Here is a 26,399-nt window from a genome sequence, read left to right on the forward strand (position 1 = left end):
TGACATGCTAACAAACGTGCTTTATTGTACATTTTCCACGATCATTAAGGCTTTTGTTAAATGAAAGGATTTTGTTGAACATTAAGGATTATTTGTTGTTGTTTTTGGAACATGACTGATCGAAGTTCCACGTTCAGTTGGTTTTGGTGGTTTCTTTTCAGTCCCAAGTCCCTGCCTAAGTAAGTGCAGCCGTAAGGTGGACCCCAGCTGGCTCCAGGCTTTATGAACGGCACAGGAGCAGGCAGGATGGGCTGGGTGCCACTGTGCCAGCTCAGCAAGGTCACACCATCAAAGGGGCCCAGCAGAGCCCAGTATCCATCCAGTCACCAACCTGCCCTAAATCAGGAATCACATCCTTTATCTTTCCACTCATCTATGTCAACGATAGATCTTTAAAATTAAATATTTTTAGATTCTTACAGAATTTTTTTAAGGATAAAATGGTGATTAAAATCACAGTCAATTTGCAATGCTTTCATTGAAAGTATCCAAGCAATCAGAAATAAAAGATGTTGAGAATCAAAGCCTACTTTTCAGCAATGTTGATGATACTGCAGTGCAGCTTGCCCACTGACCTCAGCAGGCGCTCACGGGTGGGTCAGTCTCACAAACCCAAGACTGGCCACATTCACCAAAGTTGAAACACCACTGATGTCCACCACTGATGGCCCCAAACCTCCATCTATGCACTCAGTGCCAAGAACCAGGCAGCATCTGAAAACCAGGTTTTCAAAACATTGGACATGTTTGGAAACAAACTGTCACCTTCCTGTTTCCAAAGCATGAAATAATGCACCAAGTCCTATCCACACATCTCCTGAATCATCCTTTCATGCACAAGCCTGAAGAAATAGTCTTCATCCTACATGAGAGAATTACTCATGAGACCATAAGGAGCCCCCAGCCTCCACGGCACTGCCAGAAGCCCACGCTGCTTTCTCCCTGGGCCAGATTCTGATACACTGACTCCCATTGGTTTGCACGTAAATAATCCATCCTGGGCTGCTCTCCAAAACGAGGAAGGGTATCAGAAGCTGGAGCTTTGCTAGCTTTCATGGGGGGAGAGGCATCTCCCCACAAATGCTCGATGCTTATGGGGTTGTCCAGGTAACAACCACCTATGATGGACAGATGAAATTCTCTGGGAGTATCTGATAGGTACCCTGTGGAAGGTGGGGAAAGGATCTTCAGAGAAAATAACCAATGGATGTTGCGACACTGACCAGTATTTCTAAAAATAAAATTAAACCCAAGGGTCTCATACGGTGTGGGCAGCCAGGTGGCTTTCTTCCTGTGCGTATGCAGACGATTCCAGTGCCCGAGTCCTAAGTGAGTGAGTCCTTCCCCTGGGGTAGCTTTGTTCATATTTTATTTAGTGCACTTAAAGTGACATTTTCTACAGCTGGCAAGAGTGATGTGGCATTTTCTGCATGGATGTTAGCCCACGCAGGGAAGGTCCCCAGCTGGAAGATACTCTTGGCCCAGGTGTTCATAGCCAAGCTAAGAAGTAGAACTCCCATAAGATTCATGAGCAACCCAGTTCTCGCCTACAAAAGAGACACAAAGACAACTGTTGAGTTTAGTTTGGACATCTACAGCATGAAGTTATTTGACTACAGATGTTATAAAATGGAAGTTTTAATTGCTACTAATACCAGCAATTTTCTAAGTGGGCTTTCTTAAGTCACATATCCACCAAAAACGTAGTCTCTGTTTAGCCTAAGGAATGTGAGCAGAAACTGGGACTGAGCCTAATTTTGCTCATAAGCTTTATTTCACCTAGCTGGTGAAGGAACATTTCCTTCACCTAGTAACCTCTGAAAGTTGAGCTGCTGGCACTAGTTGGAACAGGAGCAGGATCCGACAGATGCTGAGTGCAATTAAGACCACTTTTGTCATCACTTGGAGCCACAGCAGCTCCAAATTTCACAGGGTCAGATGTTATATAGGCTCCTTCCATAGCCCTGTGCCTTCCAACACTGCCTTACTAGATTTGACTTTTCACTGCATTACATGTTGAACTGGTAACACCTGAAAGTTACTTTCTTAAACACTCCACCCCCGTTGATTGTTTTCAGCATACTGTATATCCAAAGCAACTTACCATATCCTTGACCATCAAGTGTCCAGAAGAAAATGCAATTGAGTTAGGAGGTGTTGAGACTGGCAGCATGAATGCGTAGGAGCATCCTATTGTTCCTGGTATCATTAAATAGAGTGGATTGACTTTCAGACGAATGGCCTTGAAAAACAGAAGGGAGCAGAAATGGTATGTTGGGGATTCGGAGGGAAAAGCAGATACATTAGTGGATACAAGTAGTGCAGAGCCATTTCCCACACCCTGTGACAGGTTATCACACATCTCACCGACAGTGTTTGAAGAAGTATTACCCATCAGTACTCACTACATGCTACAGGCACTTGCTTTACTACTCCCAAGGATTTCCAAGTGCCTGCAGCCCTGCTTCAGGAGCAGGAGAACTGTATGGTGCCAGCTCCAGTCCCAGCACCACAAACCTGCCTGCACAGAGCAGCTCCGAGCACTGGGCTGCTTACCAGCTCCGCCAGGACGGGCAGGAAGATGATAATAGTGGCCGTGTTGCTGGCAAACTCAGTGAATAAGGCAATGACAATCGTGATGAGGATGACAGCCACGGGTGGGGGTACACCCTCCAGAGGGTGCAGGCGGCCTCCTATCCAGACAGACAGACCAGACTCCTGCAGAAGGGAAAAAAACAAGCTGGAGAGCAGGACTCTTGCATATCTGCACAAGAACTGATCCTGTCTCAGATCTGCAAACTACATACAACTTTCACCCACCCACCCAACCACCTATGTGCAAGGTACTTAACAACAAGCAGTTGGAGAGGAGTTGCAAGATTTATTAACCTCTCCTTAATTATCTGCTGTGTGTTGCTGTCTAAGGTGGAGTTGTGAAACATGTCTTCAGTAGAGAAAAATGTCTTGTTAGTGCTGTGACCCTGCAGATGCAAATTTCCAGAGCCAAACAAGAACCCCAAGGAACAGAGCTCTGCTGGTTTGTACCTCACAGCCCTTTGCCATGGCGAAGCCCCCTCCAAGCAGCAGGATGATGTTCCAAGGCACTGTTTCCTGAGCCTTCCTCCACGTCAGCAAGGGCTGCGTCTCAGTGTTTGGTGCTAGAAAAGTAGAACATCCCCATATCAAGCACCCACCCAAAGAGGAACATATCCATCATCATCTGACAGAATGGCACCATCAGCCTGATGTCAGCACTGAAGCTCACCAACCATGAGTTTCTGGTGATTAAAATATACACGTGGATTCTCTCAAGCTAGACAATTCAAAGATGATTTCACTTAATATAAAAAATGAGTCTCAACATGATGAAAAGAAACTCAAGTATTTAAGGTTTTTTTGAGGCTTTCTTGAGGGAACTTCCGACATTAGGTTAATTCTCTCTCTGAAACAAACATGAACATTGTCCTCAATAGATAAGAGACCACGGAAGGAGAAAGTTTTCTACCATCTGAATCATGAAGATGTTAGTAATTTCCCACTGCAACATGCAAGTTTTATGGTGAAAAAATACATCTCCCCTACAACCCATAAAGGATGCACTAATGGGTCTGTAATTTTCTGTTGAACAAGGGCACACATTTTATCCAGAGGAGTCTGGACATTACAACCAGCGTGTGTGACAGAGCTCAGTGGGTGCTGCACTATCCTCCCAGGGACATGGCAAGCTGGCCCCCAGGGCCTCGCCAGCTGCATCTCCACGTGAAGGCCATCTTGCATCACAGGTGGTTTAGGAATTGAAATTCTTATCTCACTGCTACTCAAAGGGACAAACCCAAGACCTCAAAAGATTTCTGGCACCAAAACTTGCTGGAGAGCCTGGGCTTTAGGAGTTTAAATTCTAATTTATCCTGGGCACTGAGGAAGAGGCCTTACTTCTGATGGGCTGCTCAGCTTTGTCTTCACAGTTGCTCACACTCCCACCTGAAGTGGAATAGCTGTCTGGGGCCAGCAACCAAGCTGGTGCCACCGGCCACTCTGCTGTCATAGGTCAACACAGATCTCTAGCACATGTGGCATCATCTCTGAGAGCTACACGAGCAACTGAGTCATTTCTGCAATAGGCAGGAGGGCAGCAACTGCTAACCCTCCCCAGCACTCCAGGCACAGCCTCCATACATCCCAATGGAGCCGTCAGGCAGTGTGGCCCAGCGGGTGGCACAGCTCTGAGCTGGGACCTTCCCGGCTCCTGCTCTGTGCCCTGAGCACAGGTGTAAGCAGGGTCCATGCTGGGGGGGGTCTCCTACTCACCTTTGAAGTCAAACCACCACCTGAGGGAAGGTTTTTGTGAGGGGAAGAAGAACAGTATGATCACAATGGTGATTCCTGTAACCGCATCAGAGATAAACCTGCCCAAAAGCAGCAGAAACACTAGTAAGAAGCACTGGCCTGTACAATTACCAAGTTTATGAGAATGGGGATTTACCAAAGAAGATTACAAGTTTCCACCAGGTTTGAACAACAGCTGCTGTTCACAGTTCTTTTTAATTCCTGTCAAGCTGTGAACCCTCTACAAAAACTGCCCCAAGGCCCTGCAAATGTAAAAAGTAAGAATGAAAATTCCTCCTCAAGAGCGATGCTCCAGTGTTCTGCCTGCAGAGCTGAGCTCAGTCCATGAGGGGCTGTGGGGACAAACTTCCCCAGGTCTCTGCAGGGAGCAGGAGGAGCAGAGCCCATGTGAGCTCCCTGCAAAATGCTCAGTGTACAGTGACAGGCAGAATTGGTCCAATGAAGAGTTTAAGCATGTATTCGATTGTAAGAAGCTATGAACTGATGAGGAAAGAGTCCATAATTATTTTGTGCTTTTACGGAACCATTTAGTAGAGCTAGTGCTCTACTAAAACAAACAAAAAAATCGTGTGTGACCATCTCTTCTGTTTAGAAATATCCTGAGATTCAGCATTCCCCAACTGCTCTGTTTGTCCTCTCAAGGTATGGATGGATGACACAGGGAAGATAAACTTTCAAAACAGAGAGAGTAGCACATCGGACCAGCTCCTGTCATCTCTCTTCACTCTCCAGACCTCCAGTGAAATCAGGAAGTTACATAAAGAAATCAGCATCTCACTGTAAATGTGCTATGTATGTACAGACAGCACTCCCAACACTCACACCCAGGAATGGCCTCAGTCAAACATATGTAAGAATCTGCAGTACCAATTCCCATTGGGCTTCATGCACATCCTTTGGGACACAGAAACAATAAAGCTGGCTCTAGGACTTGAAGCTCAGCTTAATTTATTCCAGGAAACCTGAGTAACAGTGTTCAGCAATGCAATCAGAAACCCAGGAGTCTCAAAGACTTTGAAATGCCATTGAAAAATGTAAGAGTGGAATGAAAACAAAATCTTACCCTGGTGCAAACAAGCTGGCCCAGCCTGGAATGAATTTGGGGTCCCTGGAGAAAAGCATGATAGCAAACATGCAGAAGAAGAAGAAAATTGCCTGTTCTGCAAACCTAAAATGAAAGGAAGTGCAATTAAAATGTGGTTGTGCTGAAAGGCTGGAGCTGAGACAGGCAGTACTGAGCTTCGGCTGCAGAAGCTGGATGAGAAGTAATGCAGCTTCTCTCCAGAAGGTTGCACATCTACATGCAGATACTGATATTTGCCAGCAATGATCTCTTAGTGGAAGACACAAAGACCAGCCCAGATGGGCACCATGAAGGCCCAGGGAAGATGTCACAGTGCATGTATGCAAAACTGATGGTCCAGATGGGGCAGAGAAAGGCCAAGGAGCTGCTCATGGCCATTCCTCTCATCACCGCCCTCTGGGATGTCTGGCATGTTCTTAAGGCACAGATTGGGCTAATACTGATCAGTTAAGAATAGTTTCACTCAGTTTTAAGCAACATAAAAGGGCAGCTAAGATTCAAATATACACGAGAAAGGAATGATCTTCAAAATCAAAACCTAAGCAGTGTCCCTTAGATACATGACAAAAAGCAGGGGGAATTTTGAACGGGAGCATCATGCACCAAATATTAGGCTTGATCCTAGTGGGGTCAATATTTAACCAAGGCAATGCCTGAAAACACTGTTTAAGACCTCTGAGAGCACAAGGAAGGGCATGCAAGCTGTTGGGAAGAAACCACTTGCACTGATTTTAAGTTACAGGGCTGCTAATTAAATTGGTTGAGCATGGCTTAATGGACTTTCTCGCTCCTAGGCCTCAAAGTGGGACTTTGATTCTTCCTTGAGACATTTTGCAGGCAGCTTCATAATGCACTGGATGGAACAACTAAACCAATTTCTTTCATTTACAGCACAGGCTCAGGCAATTGTCTTTGAAGAGCCACTCCATTTTCCACACACAGCAATAATTGCAGTGTCAATAGCACAACACAGACATCGCTGAACCTTCACAGCACCACTATGAGTGTAAGAATACTATTTTAGAGATTGAGAACCACAGACATTATGAGGGTAAGGCCTACCTTTCAAAAATCTCCACTAGCCTTGGTTGCCAGGGGTGGGTTGGACATACCTTGGATTTGATTCTTGTTGACACTCAAATTTTCCCTACTTTGGCATTTCTCATTTCTCACACTTCTTTCTCTGATACATGAGCCCTATCAATTTGCACACCTCTTCCAGAAGACAAAATCTTTGAGAAACTTTAACTAGAAGCGCTGTGCTCTTCCTTCACATTATTAATAAGGTTGAAGGGAGTTATTAAATATATATATCTATTCCATGAAATGGATTTAACTTCTTTATGTATGCCTTCTTTGAGCACCTCCTAAGATTTCTTATTGCATATCCACAATCCATATGATTCATATCTGATACGATTCATCAGTCTGCTCAGTGAACACTTCCTGCTTTGCAGAACAACTACAGAGAGGCAGAAACCTCCAAAAACTGGCCTGTGTCAGTTACATAAAGCACACATAAAGCTGTGGTTCAAGAAAATTTACAAACAATAATTAAACAGCCTAGCATGAATCCACTCTGTCATATGAACTTTGTTCTTGGTAAGAGTTGAGGGCAAGCTGCTATTTGCAGTTACTCCTGTAAGCAAAGGCGAAGAGGTTAGAGCATGCCAAAAAGCAAACTTCAGCAGGTCACAGATACTGAGTGGAAATATTATTATTATTATTATTATTATTATTTTTCTAAAAGTATAACTCAGCCCACCACTCTTAGGACAGGACATTTCCTCCCCACTTCATTTCTTATTCATTTCAGTCCTAACTTTACGACTCACTTTGTTGGGCCCAGTTTCTGGTAGTCCTCCTTTATCACTTCTCTGGCTCGGGCTTCCGCATCCACTCTTAGATTTGACTTTTTTGTCCTCCAGCCCCTGTCAAGAAACAGTTACACTTTTAAATGTCCTAACCCAGTAGGAAGGACCATGGCACTGAATACCAGTGGAAAAGCCTCGAGTATGTAAATCAACAGTGAAAGTCTGGTCCTGAAGGGCAGCAGTTTTAGATCCACTTTCTCTCTGCTCTCACACAAAGAAGGCCTCACAGAGGGTAGGAATTTTTCTCTCATTTATATTCTAAACCACCTCCTCCAGCATGGGCTGTGATTGCCAAAAGAAAATCCCAGTGTTGCAGGGTTTCATCTCTGACAGATAAGTCCTTGAGTGGAACACTAGGAAGTGGGTGACGTGGAAAATGAACCTGTCCCTTCACTTCTCAACTCACTTGCAATTTCCTGGGCAGTCTTAGGATGCTGTTGAGAATCAACAAATGCATGGAATTTCTGCATGGCCGGGAATGTTAATGTGCTCCTGGCTAAGCCTCTTAGCCCGGAGTGCTCAACTGAGCGCTTGTGCTGTTTGATCCTTTGTAGTATGTGCACACAAACAACATATTCATACCTCACACTTCCTCTGCCATCATGTCCTGCCTGTGACCTTGATTAAACCTACAGCACTCAAGGGTTTACCTCAGATGCATCCACCAAACCCCTTCATTCTCTCTGTTTCAAAGGGAAATCCTGGCCAAGTCTACTGTACAAATGGATGGCTATTGAGAATGTCCTGAATCTCAAACAGATGTACCTGGTCCTTTGAGTTGCACAGTGTTACGGATGGCAGCTTCATCTTCACTCAGTCAGCCTACAGCTAAGCCTTCCAGATTCGAGCAGTGCCAGCCTGCTTTGAGGCGTCCATCTGTCTGTGTTTTCCTGCCCAGAGCAGCCAAGGAAACTCCTGCAGAAACACTGCTGCACTGGCTGTGCTTGTGCAGCTCTGCATTGTCCCTTCCGAGGCACTTTGCCACTGGGGAATACTGCTCTCAGCGCGGCCGCAGCTATCCCAATAAAGCCAGGCTTCACACAGGCAGAGACGAGCCAAACCAAACAAAAAGCATCACGTCCTCCAAGTATAAATGTGACTTTTTGCTGGGGGTTTTGGCCAGCAGAACTCCCTGCTACCTTACCTGCCGTGCTGGCACCAGGGCCATGCCCCAGCTCCTAGCACAGGACACAGGAATTGGGGCACAGTGTGGTGTGAGCCCTGGGCACATGACTACAGGGCAGAGCATCCCCCGGCCCACGCCAGTAATTTAAGGAGCAGGCTTTGGCATTTTCTGGGTTGAAACTTTCCCATTGATTTTTTTTTTCCTGTCTCTGAGAAATTGTAAATATTTGGACACCTGTTCTCTCTCTCTTTTTTTTCTCCCTACATTTTTAACTCAAAATAACAATTAAAGGCTTTTCTAAATACTAGAAATTCTGCATTGTCCCTAGAGGAAGCAAGGCTGTGAGTTTGTTCCTATCACAAATGAGAGTCTACAGGAGGGAAAAAGGGCTCCAAATTAACCAGTGTGGCACTGCTGCCATTGTTCTAAGCAGCATGCACACAGGGTTGCATGTACCAGCAAAGGTCTACCAGTAAAACATGTTACTCTCAATTATAGATTAACATGTTGTAAAATGATGCCCTGCTGTGAAGCAATCCCTTCCAAATCCAAGTATCAGCTTTAGGAACAAACCTCAGCACTCATGTTCCAGGAGATTTATGCTATTAATTCCAGGGCAACCAAGATTTCATGCTGGCCTTCAAAGCCTGGCCCTGCTTTCCCTTCTGCCACTGACCTTTCCCAGTGCAGCTCAGAGAGTAAAACAACATACAAAAATGATGCTTCACTGAATTAATATGTTAACACGTTCCCTGTGTGTATGTATTTCAGTCAGGAAGAGTGTATGTAACTCTGAGAGTTCTTTAAAATTCCCCTGGTGCTTACTGGCAACTGCTTGCTGCATGCAGCCAAAGGCTCAAAACTGCTTGTATCCAGAGAGGAAAGAATGGGGATATTTTAGGGAATATTCAACCTTACTTTGATATACCCATGGAAGCCTCTTTCAATAGCAAGCATCTGCCTGAATGTCGGATCTCTGGGGGCTGATCCTGTGTTGCTTTGTATGCATAGCTGTTTTGGTGTGATGTGGCAATGCCCACATACAGATTGTGCCTGTGGGATTATCCATGCCAGTGGCACAAATTTTGGTCAAAGACACATTTCCAAAAAGGGGCTTTGGTAAGAGATGTTAACATGGTGGTGATTGATTTTTAAATTCTTATTATTATTTAACTTTTTGCTTCTTCAGTGTTTGCTGATCTGTTCCTCCTTTAGTCCCTTCCCAGCCTGAATCACCCCCGTCCCCTTTCTGCACAGCCCTCATCAGCACTGCGTTCAAGCCCTTCCTGCAGCAGCCAGCTATCAGCAGCAAACAGGGTGGAAGCAGAAAGCAGATGCTCTTGATAGGAAAGATAAAAGACAGTCGTGGGAGCAACATTCAGAAAACACATACAAGACTGGGGGGCTTGAGCTGAATATGACACACATGCAGCTGCTTAGAAACAGAGGATGAGCATACTGAAGTTAGCTGTGAAACCCCCCACTGTCGAGATTCTGGATGATATCCACACTTAAGTATGAGAATCATGATGAAGATATATTTCATAGTGCTGATGTAATGAGCATATACGTACAGTGAATATAAGCATACCTCAGGTTAATTCCTCCGTACAGGATGGAGATCCATAGCCATCCCATGAGAAGAAAAATCAGCATTAAAGGAAATGCAAACATAAACCAAGAACCAAAGTTCACCACATCACATTCTGGAAAATAACTAAGCAAATGGGAAAAAATCAAGTTAATACAAGAAGGGAAAACCACCCTTCAATTTAAGGGCAAGCAAACATCTGAAACCAGTAGCAAAATACCCCACAAAGTCACCGTTGTGCATTTAGGAACATTCCCCTCTGTACCAGTGGCTGGGAGAGTCTTAGCATGCTGCCTGTGGAGGCCAATGTTAGGAAATATCTGGAGGCACTTGGGAAGGCACAAAGCCATGCTGCTATGCACACAGGAGATGTTTTTTAATGCCTAAGATAACAGCCCAGAAGTAGAGGATTCCTTCTTTTCCTTTTCTACTATAAAGCAGTATATACAGTTGCAGTACACTATGTGTGCACTGAGCTGGCTGACAGCATGCTGACTACACTGGGAATCTGCTCCCCCACATCAGGCTGGTGATACTATTGCTCTCTACCTTCATCCACTCACAGACTTTCCCTAAAGGTTCTGGAAGGGCATGAATGCTCCAAGCTAGCTCTTGGCACAGAAGGGAATTTCCCACAGGGTTGGGGAATATCTCCTGGCTGTGCAGGATTTACCCTGGCAGACAGGCAGGGCTCTCCAGGAGAGCTCCCATACCTCTTCAGCTGTCCCAGAAGGATGAGGTTTGGTGCGGTTCCTGTCAGCGTTGCTGTGCCCCCAATGCTGGCTGCATACGGGATGGAGATGAGGAAGCCTTTCCATATATTTGTTTTGTACTCTTCCTCCTTCTTTAAGTCTGAGAGAGCATCACTGGTAACGTCCTTCTCCTCCGCCAGATCTTTGCTTTAAAACAGCCCAAAAGAGAATCCGGTGAAAGACCTGGTTTAAATACAGTGCAACCAATTCAGAGCCTTGACAGAAGGAAAATTCCCAGATTTTAGAGAGCCAAGCTAACGCTGCCCAGCAGGATTCAGCCAAGTGGCTGAGGTGTGCATGCCTTGCTCAGCCCCTCAGTGACTAGTAAAAATCAGCACAGAGTCCATAGGACTGATCAGGCAAACAAAAACAAAAACAAAAGATAGCACCAAAAGGAAAGAAAATCATATTCCTGAAAAGCTGTTTAATTCCCACTGTCATTATCAAAGCAGGACCAGCAGTGCTGTGTAAATCCTGGTGGGTTTTACACCACTTTCAGTGCTCCTGGGAAAGCCAAGGCACCATTTCCCAGCAGGAAGCACCTTCTGTTACTGCTCCAGGAACGACTGGAAAATCCCTACAATGATTTGGATGTACAGAATAATGCCGGCCACACAGAGAAGGGGGTCAGTTCTCTGGCCAGTCTGCTAGCAATTGGGAGCTGTGGTGTAATCAAAACAATTCAGTGACTGAATTTCAAATTCCTAAAACTTGGTCGGCTCAGGGGATAATTCTTTGTCTCAGAGCTCTAATACAAACTTTATAGTTAACTTACTCCTCAGTACTTGCCAGAAACTGCATCTCAGTTGGTACAGTGTAAAGTTTATTCTGCTGTAAAGATGCTGAAAAAGAAAGATTAGGACTTTAAAACAGTTCAAAGCATCTAGAAAATTCTCCTTGAACCAAACAGTGGAATTGCTCACAAAAAGAAGGACAAATTGCCCTTTACAGAGAAGGGTCAGTGCAAACAAAGGGAAAGCTCACACCACTGTCATGGGATCAGAGGGGACAAATAAGCCTGGTGATAACACAGCACCCAGCTTCTCCTGCAGCCCCACAGGCACTCACTCCTGTCACTGCATCAGACTCTGGGATACTGCAGTGCAGACAGGAGCTTGAGGGTGTCACTCCTGTGTTGTCAGTTTGGGTGTTTTGGGGAAGCTGACCACAGTTCACACTTAGGAACAAGAATTACTGGGGCTGACGTACCCCCAGGGCACACTCCTCAAAGCCTGGACCTCAACACAAGTTTGGGGCCTCCTGAGGAGATGTCCTTGCACATCCAGTTCTCAGGAACTCTCCTGCATATTTCACACAGGCTCTGCTACAGTGTGCTTGTCACCCACTCCACTGAAGATGAGCAGGGAAAGGATCTGTTTGGACCAGAATGACCCATATTCTCCTTGGCAGTTAACTAGGAGCTGCACACTACACTGTTGCACATCAATAGTGTGCCAGGTATAACTCAGAGATCGTAGGACAGACCAGAAATACAATCTTGTGGGTTTTCTTAAACCATATCTCATAGTAAGGTTTGCAGCACTCATAGCTCTGGCTTGTGGCTTGGTCTTCATGGGTGGGAGCAGGGAGTGTGCTGCTAAATGTCGTTTTCCGTACCCTCTGCAGGACTGGAGCCTGTGTGGAGCCAGGAGTTGGACTCGATCCTTGTGGGTCCCTTTCAACTCAGGATATTCTACTATTTTATGACTTTTAACCACTTTCAGCCCAGGTCACCATGGCCTCTGCCACCTTCCCTCAGGCCTTGTCCATGTCCCCCTCCCACCACGCTCACCCCAGCAGCCCCCGACTTCCTCAGGCCCCAGCTGTCGGCTCTGCTGTGCACCAGATGCCAAAAGCAGTGAATGGAAGGAGCCAGAGGTCAAAGTCTGTGGACTTGCTCACATGAGCACCAATGACAAGCTGCTCGTTCCAGCTCAGTGAGCCAGGCAGTTTGCACACTCGTGTTTTACACGTGGCTAATTTACCAAAATTGAGTTAATTGGCTTGGATGCACACATGCTGAGCTTTCATCTCAAGGGTACTATGATGGAGGGATGTAATTCGCAGAACATTAACCCATGGCTGACTGTTGATCTCCCACTGGATTTAGCTGGTCTCTTACCACTGATGTCTCATTCAAGTCTAGTGCTGGCTCTGCAAAGATACATATTTCATTCCACCTCTTTACAATTTTCCAGTTTTTTCCCTGCTAACCCCCAACTCCACCCTATCTCACAAGGAGCACCCCTCAAGTAAGGTCTGCAAAAGGCAACCAGAAGAAAAGGCAGACGCTGCAGGGCAATCTTCTCCTATGAAGCTTAGAAAAAGGGGCTGAACATTTCTACAGGTCCATACGCCAGAGGAGGTCAAAAAACACTGAGCTGGGACCTGGCTGTACACACCTTGCATAGAGCAGTATGAGAGATTTGTTGGCCATTTTGCCCAAATATCTTGTATACCTTTGAGGCAGAAAAGTTTGTCCTGGAGAAGTTTGGGTTTAATAACATTTCTACAGTTCCTAAAAGTCTGAAAAGGGACAAGGAAGAGTATTACCACCCTCTACAGGGTCCAGGTAGCAGTGTTGGGACCACATCCTACACACACAGCCATGGCAGCAATGACCATAAATGCACATTTCCTACCTGCCCCAATAGAGACATCGTCTCCAGGTCTGTGACCTTAGGAAACATCACAAACACTGACTGCAGTTCATCCTGAATCTGCAGAAGATTCAGACTCTTCTATGCAGGGGAAAAGATTAAAAAATATATAGATCATTAAAAATAATCATTATTTTCATCTGGAAATACTTAATTTGCTTAGAGAAATGAAATATCAGCGACAACAGGTTAGTGGGCAGAGAGCAGGAGAGGTGGTCAGGCTCACTATGACAGCAGTTTTCAGCTTGGCACATAATGAGCACATGGTTTGGGATTAGGGATGGAGTATCAGACAGAATTGCACAGAATGTGTAAGTCAGAATTTTAGATACACAAATTCATCTCACTGATTCCTTCTATCAAGTTGTGTTTATTTTCTCTTTTTTAGCCTCCTGCACACCACTTCTTTGTTATTTAAATGTATCCAAGCAGATATGCAAACCAGTGTTATCACACATAATCCTAACAGTTCACTTCCATTCACAGTCTACATTGCAAAAAAAAAAAAAAAAAAAAAGATTTTCTGTCTGTTTTGGCCCTCAGATTGCAGTTTTCTTAGATCATACAAATTGAGCTGATTACTAAATGAACACACCGTCCTCTTACACCGGGGCAGGTCGGACCTACAAAAAACTTTAACTGCAACAGCTCATCCAAGAGGTGCAGCCAGTCCTAACTGCAGGCAACGCCTGATGGACAGGAAAGCCTTGCACAAAGCTCACCTTCACCTCTCCTCCTCCAGGCATACAGCAGACTCGCTGGTTTTGACTTGCGTCAGGCTTAGGGCCTCTTCAAGGCACTGTTTTTCTCAGCCATTCGGAACGATTACAGAAAAGGATGAGCCTACCCTGGGATACTGAAGTTCAAATAAAAAGTCTACAAGAATATCTGCATTTTGATGTTGGACATTTTACAGATGAGTTCTCCTTCCCTTGTATTTATTACTTCTATAAGCGTCAACCTCAAAATAAAAATACATCATCACACAGTTACAAGACTCTTGCAAAGTGTCATTTTATTCATTCATCTACTCACAGCCCTTCCCCTTGCTGGCTTCTCTTACAGTCCTAAACATTTTGAACCAAGGACATTAACTTTGTGCTTGCCAGTGTCCAGGACAACAGGGGTCTCGATTTTGTATGTTCTCAAACTCTACTTTCCCAAATGCACACTCAAATTATGTTAAAGGATGAAGTCAAGAAGGTTAAAAAGAGGTTCACGTAAAATAATGCTTCTGCAGAAGGAGAAATCACAGCAAGAAGGTCAGTGGGGTTGATTTTAATTGATGTGCATGGTCATAAATTCACAAAGCAAATGTGACAGAGTGACCAGAGTGCAAACATCTCACAATTGCTAGACATTAAGGATGAATTATTAGTTATATCTTTATTAGAGCATGCACACCAGTTCTTCTGCGCACTCATTACCCTGCCTTAGGACTCAGTGGAAACCAAAATGCTATTGTCTTTAAATTGCAGAGATAGAACAGCTAATTAGTGCTAAAAAGAGAACCTACAGTGTTCCAGTTACCAGTAGGAGCTGCAAAAGGGACTTCAATGTTTCATTTCTGTTTCACTGTTTTTCATTCCTGCCTGACAGAATCCCGAGCTCCTGAGGAATGACTTATGAAAGCAGTGCAGGAGGAAGGCTTTTTCTGACCACATAACCCTGCCCAAGCCCATCTACCACCTGCTCACTGCCACGACCAAGCAGCAACGTAAGGCCAGACCAAGAAAGCACAATTTATAACTAGATATTCAACCGGGAGTCCTGCCCTTCATCTGTCACTTCTCTTAGCACCCTCTTTTATGAGGGGAGAAATAGAAGACAGAACCCATGCATGAGCACACGGCACCCTATGGACATCAGCACCACCACATCCTTGTGGGTGTGCAGGGCTGGCTTTCCACTTGTGCCAGGGGTGGGTTTAGGGAGCAGTGGGGATCTTTGTGGAGTTTCCAGATATTTCCAACTTGGAAGCATTGCCTACTGCATGACATGAGGAAGGGGAAGGAGTTGTATGTCAGTGCCCTTCCACCACAGTAATGAAGAACATATTAAACTGGGACCAGCACCAGGGCAAGTTTGATGGCAGCAGGTCAGACCTCAGCTGGCTCATACTTCTGCCCTGTCTCAATTACCTTGGGTTTCTTCATTTTCCCTGTTCATATCCTTAGATGTGTCTTTCTCCCCAAAGAGGCTTTTCAGAATTGCATTTGCAATTGGAAGCATCATAGCAGTGGAGGCAGTGTTACTTAACCACATAGACAGGAAAGATGTTGTCAACATCATCCCTAAAATGAGTCTGGAAAAGAGAAAAAAGAAAAAGCTGAATTGGAGTTTGGCAAATTCTAACATAATCTAGCTACAGGAAGAAAAGCTCACACGCAGGGATATTTTAAAATCAAATGAAAGAGCAGCTTGTGTGCAGAGCTGCATCTCAGCTGCCTGCAGCCCACGTCCCCCCCATGCTCACCCCCTGCCCCAGCAGTCACCTGGCTGGCTGCACTCCCACACACATCAGCACCCGGAGTGCAATCCTGCGGTGCAAATTCCACTCCTCGATGGCCGACGCCATGATCAAACCACTGAGAAAGAGGAAATTGGTGTCTAAAAAGTACTGCGGGCAAACTTTGTTAGATGGGAGGATGCCCAGGAAGGGAAATAGGACGATGGGCAGCAGAGCTGTCACAGCCAGGGGCAGTGCCTCCGTGCACCAGTACAGGGCCATCAGTAGGATCACGTAGAGACATCTTCCTTCCTGCAAGAGAAACAGAGAGAGAAAGCAACACATGATGTGTTTGAGAAGTGTCTTCATTTGGAGGTACCAAGACATGCAATATGCATCAGTTATTCTTCCAAGGATACCTTATTTTCCCCCAGATCATTTCCATGAAGAGCAATGTCTTCCCCTTGCCAGATTGCATGGGGGTTTAGGACTGATCGTCTGAAAGCACAATAAAACCCCAAGTCCTTCCCAAACCTCCCATGTGCTGGAGGATGGCAGTACACAGAGACTTCTACCCAGGAAGCTCTGGAGAGGAGCTGTCCTTCCACATGAATTGGGATGCCAGTGCTCAGGATGCACTGCTGTTAATGCCTTTATTTGTCTGACTATCAGACAGCTGCTACACCAATACATCTGCACTTTCCCTCCAACTTTGTACGGCTACAAGAAAACAGCTTTGGGAGATGGATGCACTGAGTCCTCTCCCAGTAGCAACAGGAGGCACACAGAAAGGTTTCTTTTCCTGGATCAGAGCCACCGAGAGATCTGTGAGAAATCCTTCCAAGGCTCCCTGTCTCTGTCCCTGTCGAAATCAGTAAATCAAGCACTCCGATCAGGAAGTGCCACTTCCTGAGGAGCTTGTCCAAGCCCAGTGCTGCCCATGGCTGGCGGAAACCCAGTGCTCCCAGTGCCCATTCATTCACCAAATGGGCAGGCACAGTGAGAGCAAAGCCACTTGTCCTGGAAAGCTGGGGAAAGGAGTTGGGACAACAGCCCCAAGCAGAGGAGCGGAGCCTGGGAGGGAACTGGGAGCCCAGCACAAAGCCATGGGGGGCTGAAGGGGTCACTGGCAGCAAGGGGAGGCAGGGTGCCCACACAGCTATAAATAACCACTGAGAGCCCTTTGAAAGCCCCGGAGCTATTTATTCCCCACTCTTTTTCAGCTTGTCAAACAGGTTGGATTGTTTCTCAAAAACCCCTCTATACCTCTGCTTGGACCTCCATTCTCTGCCCCAAGGCTGGCACTGCCAGGGCCCCCCAGGAGGCTTTGGGCTCGGCCAGGTTTTGAGGCAGCACATTTGTGTGAACAACCTCTGGGACAGAGCTCAGCCCAGTGGATGTGCTGAGCCTGCAGCAAGCACGAGAGCAAGGGAGGGCTGAGCCAAAAGGTGCCAGGCCACCTGCAGGACTGCTAGTTCACCATGAGAAATAACAGTGTGTATCATTTAATCCAAATGCAGCATGCATCTGAAAACTGGCCCAACTGACAGAACCGGTTACTCGTCCTTGGAATTCTGATTTTGCATTTCACATCAGTTTTGTGCTTCATGCACGTGGAAAAGTGAATACCAAAGAACTGAGAGCAATTTGTGTTTATTATTGAATATATGAATCACAAAGATGCCACTGTTCCATACCAGGTTCTTAAATTCTGGATTCAAAGAACATTCGCAGCCTTAAATTTAGACTATAGTGAAATGGCACACAAGATACAGAGAAATAAAAGCTCTGCATTCCCAGAGCTCAGATCAGACACCCAGAAGTCCTGGGAGTTCTCCATGGCTTAATTTCATCTGCCCCAATGGGACCAGGATAACAAACCCAACAGTGCTAAATTCTGCAAAAGTGAAGGATCATGTTTAAAATGTTCACACTCCAGATGACTCATTTCACCCCCATGGCAACTGGTAATGCCACTTGGCTCTGCCTCTTTCTGTATCCAAAGAAATAGTTTTACTCTCATTAAGCCATTTCCCATTCATTCTCTAATGGCCTTATAAATGAGTTTGTCTCCCAGTGGAAAAGTGTTCTTTGGTTTTCTGGAAAGTTGCACCACTGTACTTCAAAACAGACATATTTTGTATTTAACACCTGGATACAGGGGGAGCAACCAGCAGATTGCTGTTGGCTTCATTAAACAGATGAAGTCTGACTTAGAAAGTTAATTATGAACCAAGGAAGAGTTCTTTTCTGGTGCACGAAGATGTATGCAAAGCATTCTGGGAAACATGACAATGAAATGCAGCAGGAATCTAATGAGTAATCTTCACTGCAAGATCAAAAGCCAAGGGGTAAAACTGAATAGGGTCAAAATGCTGTTATGGAGGGCTTTGCTCAGTGATGAAACCCACATGGATTGACAGCAAATCACATTAAATAGAAAGCTGCAGAAGGATGGGGGCGGTGCCAGCACCGTCACCCCCACACTCCTCATCCCTCATGCTGGGTCACCACCAGGCTCCCTTCTAATCCTCTCTCACCTCCAGGCAGCTTCATTTTGTATATATATATTTTTCTTTTTCAAAATAAGCCTATCAAAGTTCAGAGGGGGAAATGGTAGCAAATAGAGGCTTTTATATGGGTCTTGTGATTGAGTTAATTTTATAACCATTTAATGATTTCCAGGGAAGTGTTTGACGGCTGTGGACTGGAGCAGCTCTCCCCGTTGTTGCACAAGACACTTGGGAGCGACCTCTGCCCACCCAGAGACAGATGCTGCCTTGGCTGCACTGAAGGCACCAGGAATTTTCCACACCAGGTCCTGCTGAGCTGCAGCCCAGGAAGCAGAGCCCCAACAGCTCCCATGGGCAGGCTGGGAGGGAGATGGGAGGTGAGGTGCTGGCAGGGAATAGGGGTCAGATCAGGAGAACAGATCACCCAGGCACAGCACCAAGGCATGGGGACAAGCTGTCAGACCCACTGCCAAGCTGGAAGGCACGGCAGGAGCTTCAGCTGGACCTGGTACCACCAGCCCCAGCAAGCTCCTAGGTAGAGCTGGTGCTTGAAGGAGCTCTGCATAAAGGCACAGCCAGGCTTCAGGTTTGCAGAGCATGTCCCATGGCCAACACGGCCTCATCACCTCTCATTGGCTCTCCCCAGCACCCACCCTATGACCAAGCAAATGAGGAACATGAAGGTTCCTTCAGAAAAAAGGAACATCATACCCATGATACTCAGAGCTCCTTAGTGCTAACAGTACCAGCAGCTGTTAAAATCTTGCTCACAAACTGTCCCCAGTTTGCAGCTCTGGTGGTATCTCAGGGCCCCCAGTCACACTGCCTGTTGTTCAAAGGATGGGTATTTGAACCCAATTTCTACCAGCACAGGTCCTGCAAACATTATGTAATCTGGACATAAAACAAGCCCTGTTTACCAGCATTCCTGCCAGCGGAGTTCTTTCACTCTGGGTATTTGCAGAGTGGATGGAAAGGGGCCCTTAACACAGGGACATAAGCTGTTAGAGCTGCAGGGAATGCTGGTGAAGGTACTTTTGCTCTGGAGTACACCCTAAAAACACAAAACACTTCAAAAAAGTATAAGCAATTGGCAGAAAAATAGAATCATTTTCTCTGCTTTACAAATGTGACAGCTGAGGCTCAGGGAAAGTGGACAAACTGACCACAGTCACGTAGGGAACTAATGACAAAAACGGGCATCTTCCTGAGAGCCTCCCCTGCCTCACAGGTCCGAGCCTCACATGCACTCCTGGAGGCAGTGATAGATCCTACAGCTTCAGATGGACTGCAAAGCTGGAACAGCCCAGTGTCAGTTTGACACCGTAAGGGTAGCAGGCTCCCGCATGAAGGAAGCTTCATTTCTGCATCATTTTTAAGAAAGATCCACCATGTTTTAAAACAGGGAAAAAATGTTTTCTGTGATGGCAAGCCATTAACCTCACTCTTAGTGTCATGTTGCTGTAACCTGGAAGCTTCCATCCTCTGCATCTTACTTTATGCACTACCTGGGCTTCTCTGAACTGTGGTTATAACGACTGTGCCCTCACACAGCTCTGTTCTTTTAAAGAAATACACCATGCTCATGAAGTCTTTCACCACTGTGGCATGCTCTCCTGTCCATTTTGTCAAAGTCATCTTTGAACTACGGAAGCAAGGCTGCAAGGGCATTTTGCTGAAGGCCTCAGCAGATAGCAGCCTGTGGATTCTCATTGCCTGTCCCCAACTTTAACGTCTGTACATACAAACAGCAATCTGAGCCTCTTGGCTATGGCTAACCATAGTCATGTTCAGTTAACTACATGGTGCCACCTCTCAAGCCCTTTTTGGGGAATCTTGATTCCCAAGGGACTGCAGCTCAGCCCAGCCTGTGGTCAGCAATCCTGGCAATCCCAGCAGCCTATCTTCTTGTGCCACAAGTCTTGAAATATTGCTCTCATTACCCTCAGCACTATGATGAGGGATTTCTTCCTCATTCCTTTTCATGTCTTCTGTGGTCCTTATCTTCCAATCAACATTAATTCTTGCCAGCTTCCCTTTCCCTACCCTGAGCATCACTGCTTTCAACTTCTTCGTGCTAGCTTACTCTGAACCAGGCTTGCCCTGACTGAAGCTTGCAGTGCACATAGTCACACAGCTTCCAGTTATCACTCTTTTTTCCTCACTGAAGTTAAAAGAGATTAAAAGAGCAGCTTATCTTTGCATCCAGTTTTGTGAATTTGGCTCTTCGAAATCACCAAATGTATATGTACCAGAGATGGACTCTGTGCACAACACATAATAGGGCTACCACCACCATTTCCCTGCTTCCTACCAGCAGCCCCCCGTGCTCCAGCAGCTCAGAGGGCACTGCTCCAAGACTCAGACCCCCACCCCACCCCCCTTCTGCACACCGTGTCCCCAGCTCACCACATCCCCTACATTTGCATCAGGCATTCCCTCAATGCCTTCCATTGGAGATGCCCCATGTTCTTTGCTTTTGAACGCAAGCAAAGTCATTTTTCTTCTGGAAGTTCTTAAAGTCTCCTTGTTCTCATCAGGAGGATTCATTACATCCAAGTCGATTTTAAATTGCTCTATGTCCACTGAGGAAGTCAAGCCTGTTTTCTGAAGGCACTGGGACCCTGCTCAGAGCTCTTTTTAGTAGATTTGGCTGCCTCAGCTGTTACCAAGCCAAGAGACCATAGACATTGAGTTCATTAGAAGCTGTTGGAACAAGCTCTTTGCACAGCTCATTAAAAGTGCCCCCATGCCCCTTCCAGCACAGCAGTTCCTCCAGCCCCGCCTGCCCCACAGAGCTCCTGGCAATCATTCACTGCTCCACGAGCCAGGGGGTCGTGAGCACTTCCGCACCCGGGACAAACATTCCGCCATTTCAGCAGCCCCCGGAGCTGAAGGTGACACAGCCCCTCGTGCTTCGTGGGGAGCACATGGACTATTCCTTGGGCTAGGTGGTGTGACAGGCACGACTCCTTGCTCACTGTTCCAAAAGCAGTATGGGAAGCACATCTGGGGGCAGGGGGAGGGTGTCTAGGTAACGTGCTGACAAAGCCGAAATTTCATTTCTCTACTGAAGAGAAAGGAGACTGCAGAGGAAATAACTTCTTGGAGTCTCCTTCCCCAAGGCTTTAGCCTACATCAGATTTGCCCCATTGCTGGAGTCGCCCAAGGCCAGGCTGGATGGGCCCTGTGCAGCCTGATCTGGTGGGGGCAGTCAACCCATGGCCAGGGTTGGAGATTTGTTGGATTGGACAGACCTTAAAAATCATCATTCTACAATATTATGAAAACAAGGTGCATTAGTATAATGTTGGTGCCAATGCAGCCTGAAAACAAGGGTACAGCAGCCTGAAAAGCCCCCACCACAGGTGACAGCTGACACGCAGTACTGCAGCTATGGATGCTGGAGCTCAGCAGTTATAAGCAAGGCCAGACCCAAGGTGTCATTTTCCTCAAGAGGTTTTGCCTCCAGGGAGAGCTCACTGAGGTGCAGGTTTCACTGGGAAACCCATTACACATAGACTACGGAGTTTCACTCAAGAGCACAGACAGATCCAAGAAATCACATCCTACTTGTGGTTCCCTGTTCTATCAGCGTTTGGTTCTGATATCTGTCTCCAGATCCAAGTGAGATGCTGCCCTTGAAGCCAGTCTCAGCTGACTGCCTGTGGCTCTGGTCCTGCTGGGTCCCTTCCAACTTGGGATATTCTATATGCCATGGTCTCTTGAGAGATTAGAGTTGCTGAGCATCTCACTGCGGAGAGGGTAAATTCTCACTTGACATGAGAAGAGATTTCAGCAGGAGATACCTCTAAACACACTCCCACATGAGGAAAATCTCATCTCAAAGCTGTGGTCCAATGCTTCTCATGCCCTTTGAATTTCTCTCAGCATGCAGCACAACTTCCCAATGGGAGCATGGGGCTCTCCAGTCCACTCAGCTCATGCTCCAGATGTGTAAGAACTCAGTAACACAAAGCTTGCTCCAAAAGCTGCACCTCGCTGAGGAGCTCCTCCTGCAACAGCCTTGCTGTGGGTGCCTGTCTGGAAGAGAGTCCCAGTCAGCAGCAGCAGACCAGTGAGCTGATTTCCCCCTGGGATGGAGCTTGCTGAATGCTGGAGGCAGCTCCCTCACCTTCCCCTGCTCCCGCTCCCCCTTCTCCACGCCCTGCAAGAAATGCAAGCCCTTCCCTTTGCTTCCTACAGCCCTGCAGCTTGGCTCCGGGTGGCTGAGCCTAATCCTGTGTTGACACAACAGCAACATTCCCTATGTGCTGAACAGCAAGGGGCAATTCCATGGGGAAAGCACAGAGGAATCGCTGCCCCCTGAACATGAGCAGAGATATTTTTTTTCCCCATTCCTTCCCCAGACACTCAAATCTTTGTAGCCTGGGTGTCAGCACACTCTTCCATGAGCATCTGGAGCCTCTGCCTTCCCACTGCACTGGGTCCATCAGGGATTTATTCTCAACATTAACTGCTGCATGGCTCAGGCCCTCCAGCTGCAGCCCCAAATGCCAAGGCAGGCACGGGATGGCACTGAATGTCACTGAGGTCACTTCTTTAGCCACAGCAAATGAGTGTACAAACAAATATTAATGAGCTGCTTATGGATCTGCAGAGTGAAGTACCTGCCATGCAACGTGCTTCCTGCTCTCAGGCAGACATTTAATATACTCCTGTTAAGGACTAAGTCAAGTAATGCTAATTAGAAAATAAATAAATAAACAATTTTCTCTTATATTACATTGTGCCATCAAGTAAATTAGTGGTCATAGAGTCATTTTGATGTCTTGCGTGTACAGGCTTCACTGGAAAGCACCACGCAGGCAGAAGTGAATCACAGCATCCCAGAAGGGCTGGGTTGGAAGGGATGTTGAAGACCATCTAGTTTACCCCCTGTGCCATGGGAAGGGTTGCCAACTACGACACCATGCTCTAGATGGGGCTGACCAGAGAAATGCACTCAATAAATGCCACCTACTCGTCCTTGCTGCATCTGAACCATTCAGTAATCACTAAGCACCAAACGTCACCTATCTTCTGATACAACCAAAGTCGTTCTCAAGTGGATCTGAGTCAGAACATCGGACAAACCCCACGCACTGAAGCCAGCGGCACGAGTTCCCCAGTGACCTCACATCCCCGTGCACTTCCACCCGAGGATGCTCCCGGCACAGAGGGGCAGCCGCAAAACCCTTCATCCTCACTCACGCCCCAAAGCCCAAACCTTCCCAAATCGATTTCACCCAAAGCCTCCCAGAACACATCACCGCAGGTTCCTCACCGTAGCCTCCTTCCAATTCCCCGACGCCCGCATAACCGACAGGAGCTCATCCAGCCCGAATCCCTAAAATCTCCACGCACCAGGTGCACACCTCGGCTCCGCTCCCCCCCGGCTCCGGTACCCCCTCCCCGCCGTACCTTGGCGGGCAGGCTGAGCAGCACGGGCAGCAGTGCCAGCGGCGCTCCCAGCAGCACCACGGCGCGCCGCACGCTCCACGCCTTCTTCACCAACGCTCCCAGCGCCGCCATCCCACGCCCCGCACCCCACGCCCCGCGCCCCGCGCCGCGCCTTTATCCCGGGGCGGGATGGATGCGGGAGGGGGCGGCGAGGCCGCCCCGCCCGCCGGGAGGAGCACCCTCGTCCCGCCCCGCCCCGGGGCTCGGGGTGCCCGGCGGGATCCCGTCCGACGGCGGCTCTGCCGTGGTTGTGTGGTTCTGTTATTCAGCCGAAGCGGGGACTCGGATGTCCGACGACGTGTCCGCGGTGCCGCGTGAAGCAGTTCGCTTGTTAAAAATAAATGAGAGCTCAACAAAAGCGCGGCGGTGCGGAGCGGGACGGGACCATGGAAACACCGGAAAGACGAAGAAGATTTGGCCGCCGCCGGTGTGAGGCTCAGGGATCAAGTGAGGAGCATATGACTGCAGCCGGGCCGGTACAGCCCGACGGGCTGCGGTCACCCGGAGGGGATGCTTCAGGCTGAGCCGGAGGGGAAACGCAGGAGCTGCAGCCCCTCCTGGCACTGCCGTGCACAGCGCTGAGAGAGGGGCACGCACCCGGGGCTGAAGCTCTGATAAATGCGGAGGGAGCTCAGCGTTCTCTGCTTTTTGCATCAAGGTTGGAGTTAAAGGCAGCTGAGGAGGGAGGAGAGAAGGGAAGGCAAAAACTCTGCCTAAGTGCTCCACCAGCATCGTCGGAGTGCGTTTAAAACATATTCAGAACCTGTGCGAGTCGGGCACAGATACACGGAGGGTGTATAGAAACCTTGCTCAGCCATGAGACCTGTCCCTTCCCGCAGTTAACCGGCTCTCCGCAGAGCTGCCACCTCCATGCGGGTCACTCCCGCCTCATCAAAGGCGCTAGAGGCGAGTGAATGGGATGGGAAGGCAGGCAGCCCAGCGGGGAAAGCTCTCGGCTTACAGCCACCGTGAATCGCTGGCACAGAGGGAGCGAGAAGTTCGAGGCAGAGAGTGGTGGTACAGCACAGAGCCAGGGCTGCTCCCCCAGCAGAGCCGTGCCCCATGTGTTCCCTCCACTTCCTTAACAGAACACGGACAGTTTTGCACAAATGGTAACAAATCAGCCCATCCCACACCCACCCCAGGCAGGGGCTGAAGCATCAGCACCACGGCTGCTTTCAGAGCTGAACGGACACAAAAGCATTGGCCGGGCACTGCTGGGGCTGCTGGCACAGCGAGGATCCGGCACCCGCCTGGCTCCAGCCCCACAGCCCTTCTTTTGGAGCCCAGAGCTGACCGAAGGAAAGTGATGGGGACTTTTAGCTGGCCTTTCCCTGCTAAACACCAGGAATATAAATGTACTGGAACAGGAAAATGAGTAGGAGGTTCCTGTGCTGCCTCATTGCCGTCACAATATTGTCATCACTGGCAGAGCGGTGCAGGATGGAGAGGGTGGGCAGGTGGATGACTGAGGAGCTGAAAACAAAATTCAGGGCATCAGAATGGTGTGACAGCTTAAAACAAGTTCAGCCCACTCATCAGCCCATCAGCCAGCTGGGGAGCATATGTACGAGTGCGTGCCACGTGCTGGACCTCTCAAGATCAACATGAAAGTGAAAACTGTCAAGCACAAAAAAGCTGCAAATGAGCAATAAGCCACAGCCTGTCCTTTCTCTTACAATGATACAGATTCCTGCAGTGCAGCAGGTGAGGGGAGCAGGAGCACATCTCCCCACTGAGACATGAGTCACATCCCTGCTCAGGTGGCTTCTTCTCCATCCGTTCCCCAGCCAAGAGCATTGTGTGGGCCCCCCAGCTCCTGGTATGGGAAGAGAAGTGGTGGGACTCAGCTCGTGCCTGGGCCTGGGAGAGGCTTTATCTCCCTGTAGTGACCCTCGCACACTGAACTCTGGGCTACAAATGAGCTTTTATGGTACTGACTTGGTTTCCTATCAGCACAGACAGGAGAGGAGGGTTGCAAAAGGTTATCAGTGTTTTGCATCTTGCAAAACTGGGAAATATCCATTTCCTGCAGACATCAAGGCTCAGACTAAAAAAACCCACGCTGTGTCACCTACATGCCCAGCTCTTATATGCACACAGCAACTGCCTGCGCAGCAGAGGCACTGTTCAAAAGTCATGTAACAGTATACCCAGATTATGCAACTGCATTCTCATTCCTATTTCTTGCCATAGCAGTATGCATTTTCTTCTACAACTGTTTTTCTTCTTAGTGGACTTAGAGGTCTACAACCCATTGGTCTCCAGAGATCCCATTATTGTAGTTCTGTACTTATGGCATCAGTGGGCAAAGCACTATTTATTGTTATTGCTGAGAAAAGTAACACCGGGCTGGTGAACCCGAGCTGGGAGGTTGGCTCCCCTTTTTCACATGAGGAATCACTGGCAGCATTCAAACCCCCAAAATGCAATCTTGTCAATAACCAGCAGTTCCTTTCAAAACCTTAGCACTGCAAATTCTTCCTATGAAACTCTTCTACATCCATTTCCTTTGCCATTCCCTCTTTCCTTTTTCCCCC

General features: G+C 47.5%; 1 protein-coding gene across 1 annotated transcript; it reads right to left on the reverse strand.

Annotated features, from left to right (window-relative positions):
• Nucleotides 1-23,931, reverse strand: SLC13A3 (solute carrier family 13 member 3). The gene is made up of 13 exons (XM_065754104.1): nucleotides 23,821-23,931; nucleotides 15,930-16,195; nucleotides 15,576-15,739; nucleotides 11,550-11,616; nucleotides 10,736-10,921; nucleotides 10,023-10,148; nucleotides 7,267-7,362; nucleotides 5,411-5,515; nucleotides 4,309-4,406; nucleotides 3,046-3,158; nucleotides 2,557-2,718; nucleotides 2,105-2,242; nucleotides 1-1,547 (listed from the first exon to the last, which is right to left on the reverse strand). Exons 1-13 carry the CDS (start codon nucleotides 23,929-23,931, stop codon nucleotides 1,362-1,364), a joined length of 1,818 nt encoding a protein of 605 aa, XP_065610176.1. The 3' UTR covers nucleotides 1-1,361.
• Nucleotides 23,932-26,399: the final 2,468 nt, after the last annotated feature.

This window comes from Cyrtonyx montezumae, unplaced genomic scaffold (assembly GCF_038088225.1).
Source record: "Cyrtonyx montezumae isolate F1298 unplaced genomic scaffold, pur_monq_1.0 scaffold_9, whole genome shotgun sequence".
Taxonomy (NCBI): Eukaryota; Metazoa; Chordata; class Aves; order Galliformes; family Odontophoridae; genus Cyrtonyx; species Cyrtonyx montezumae.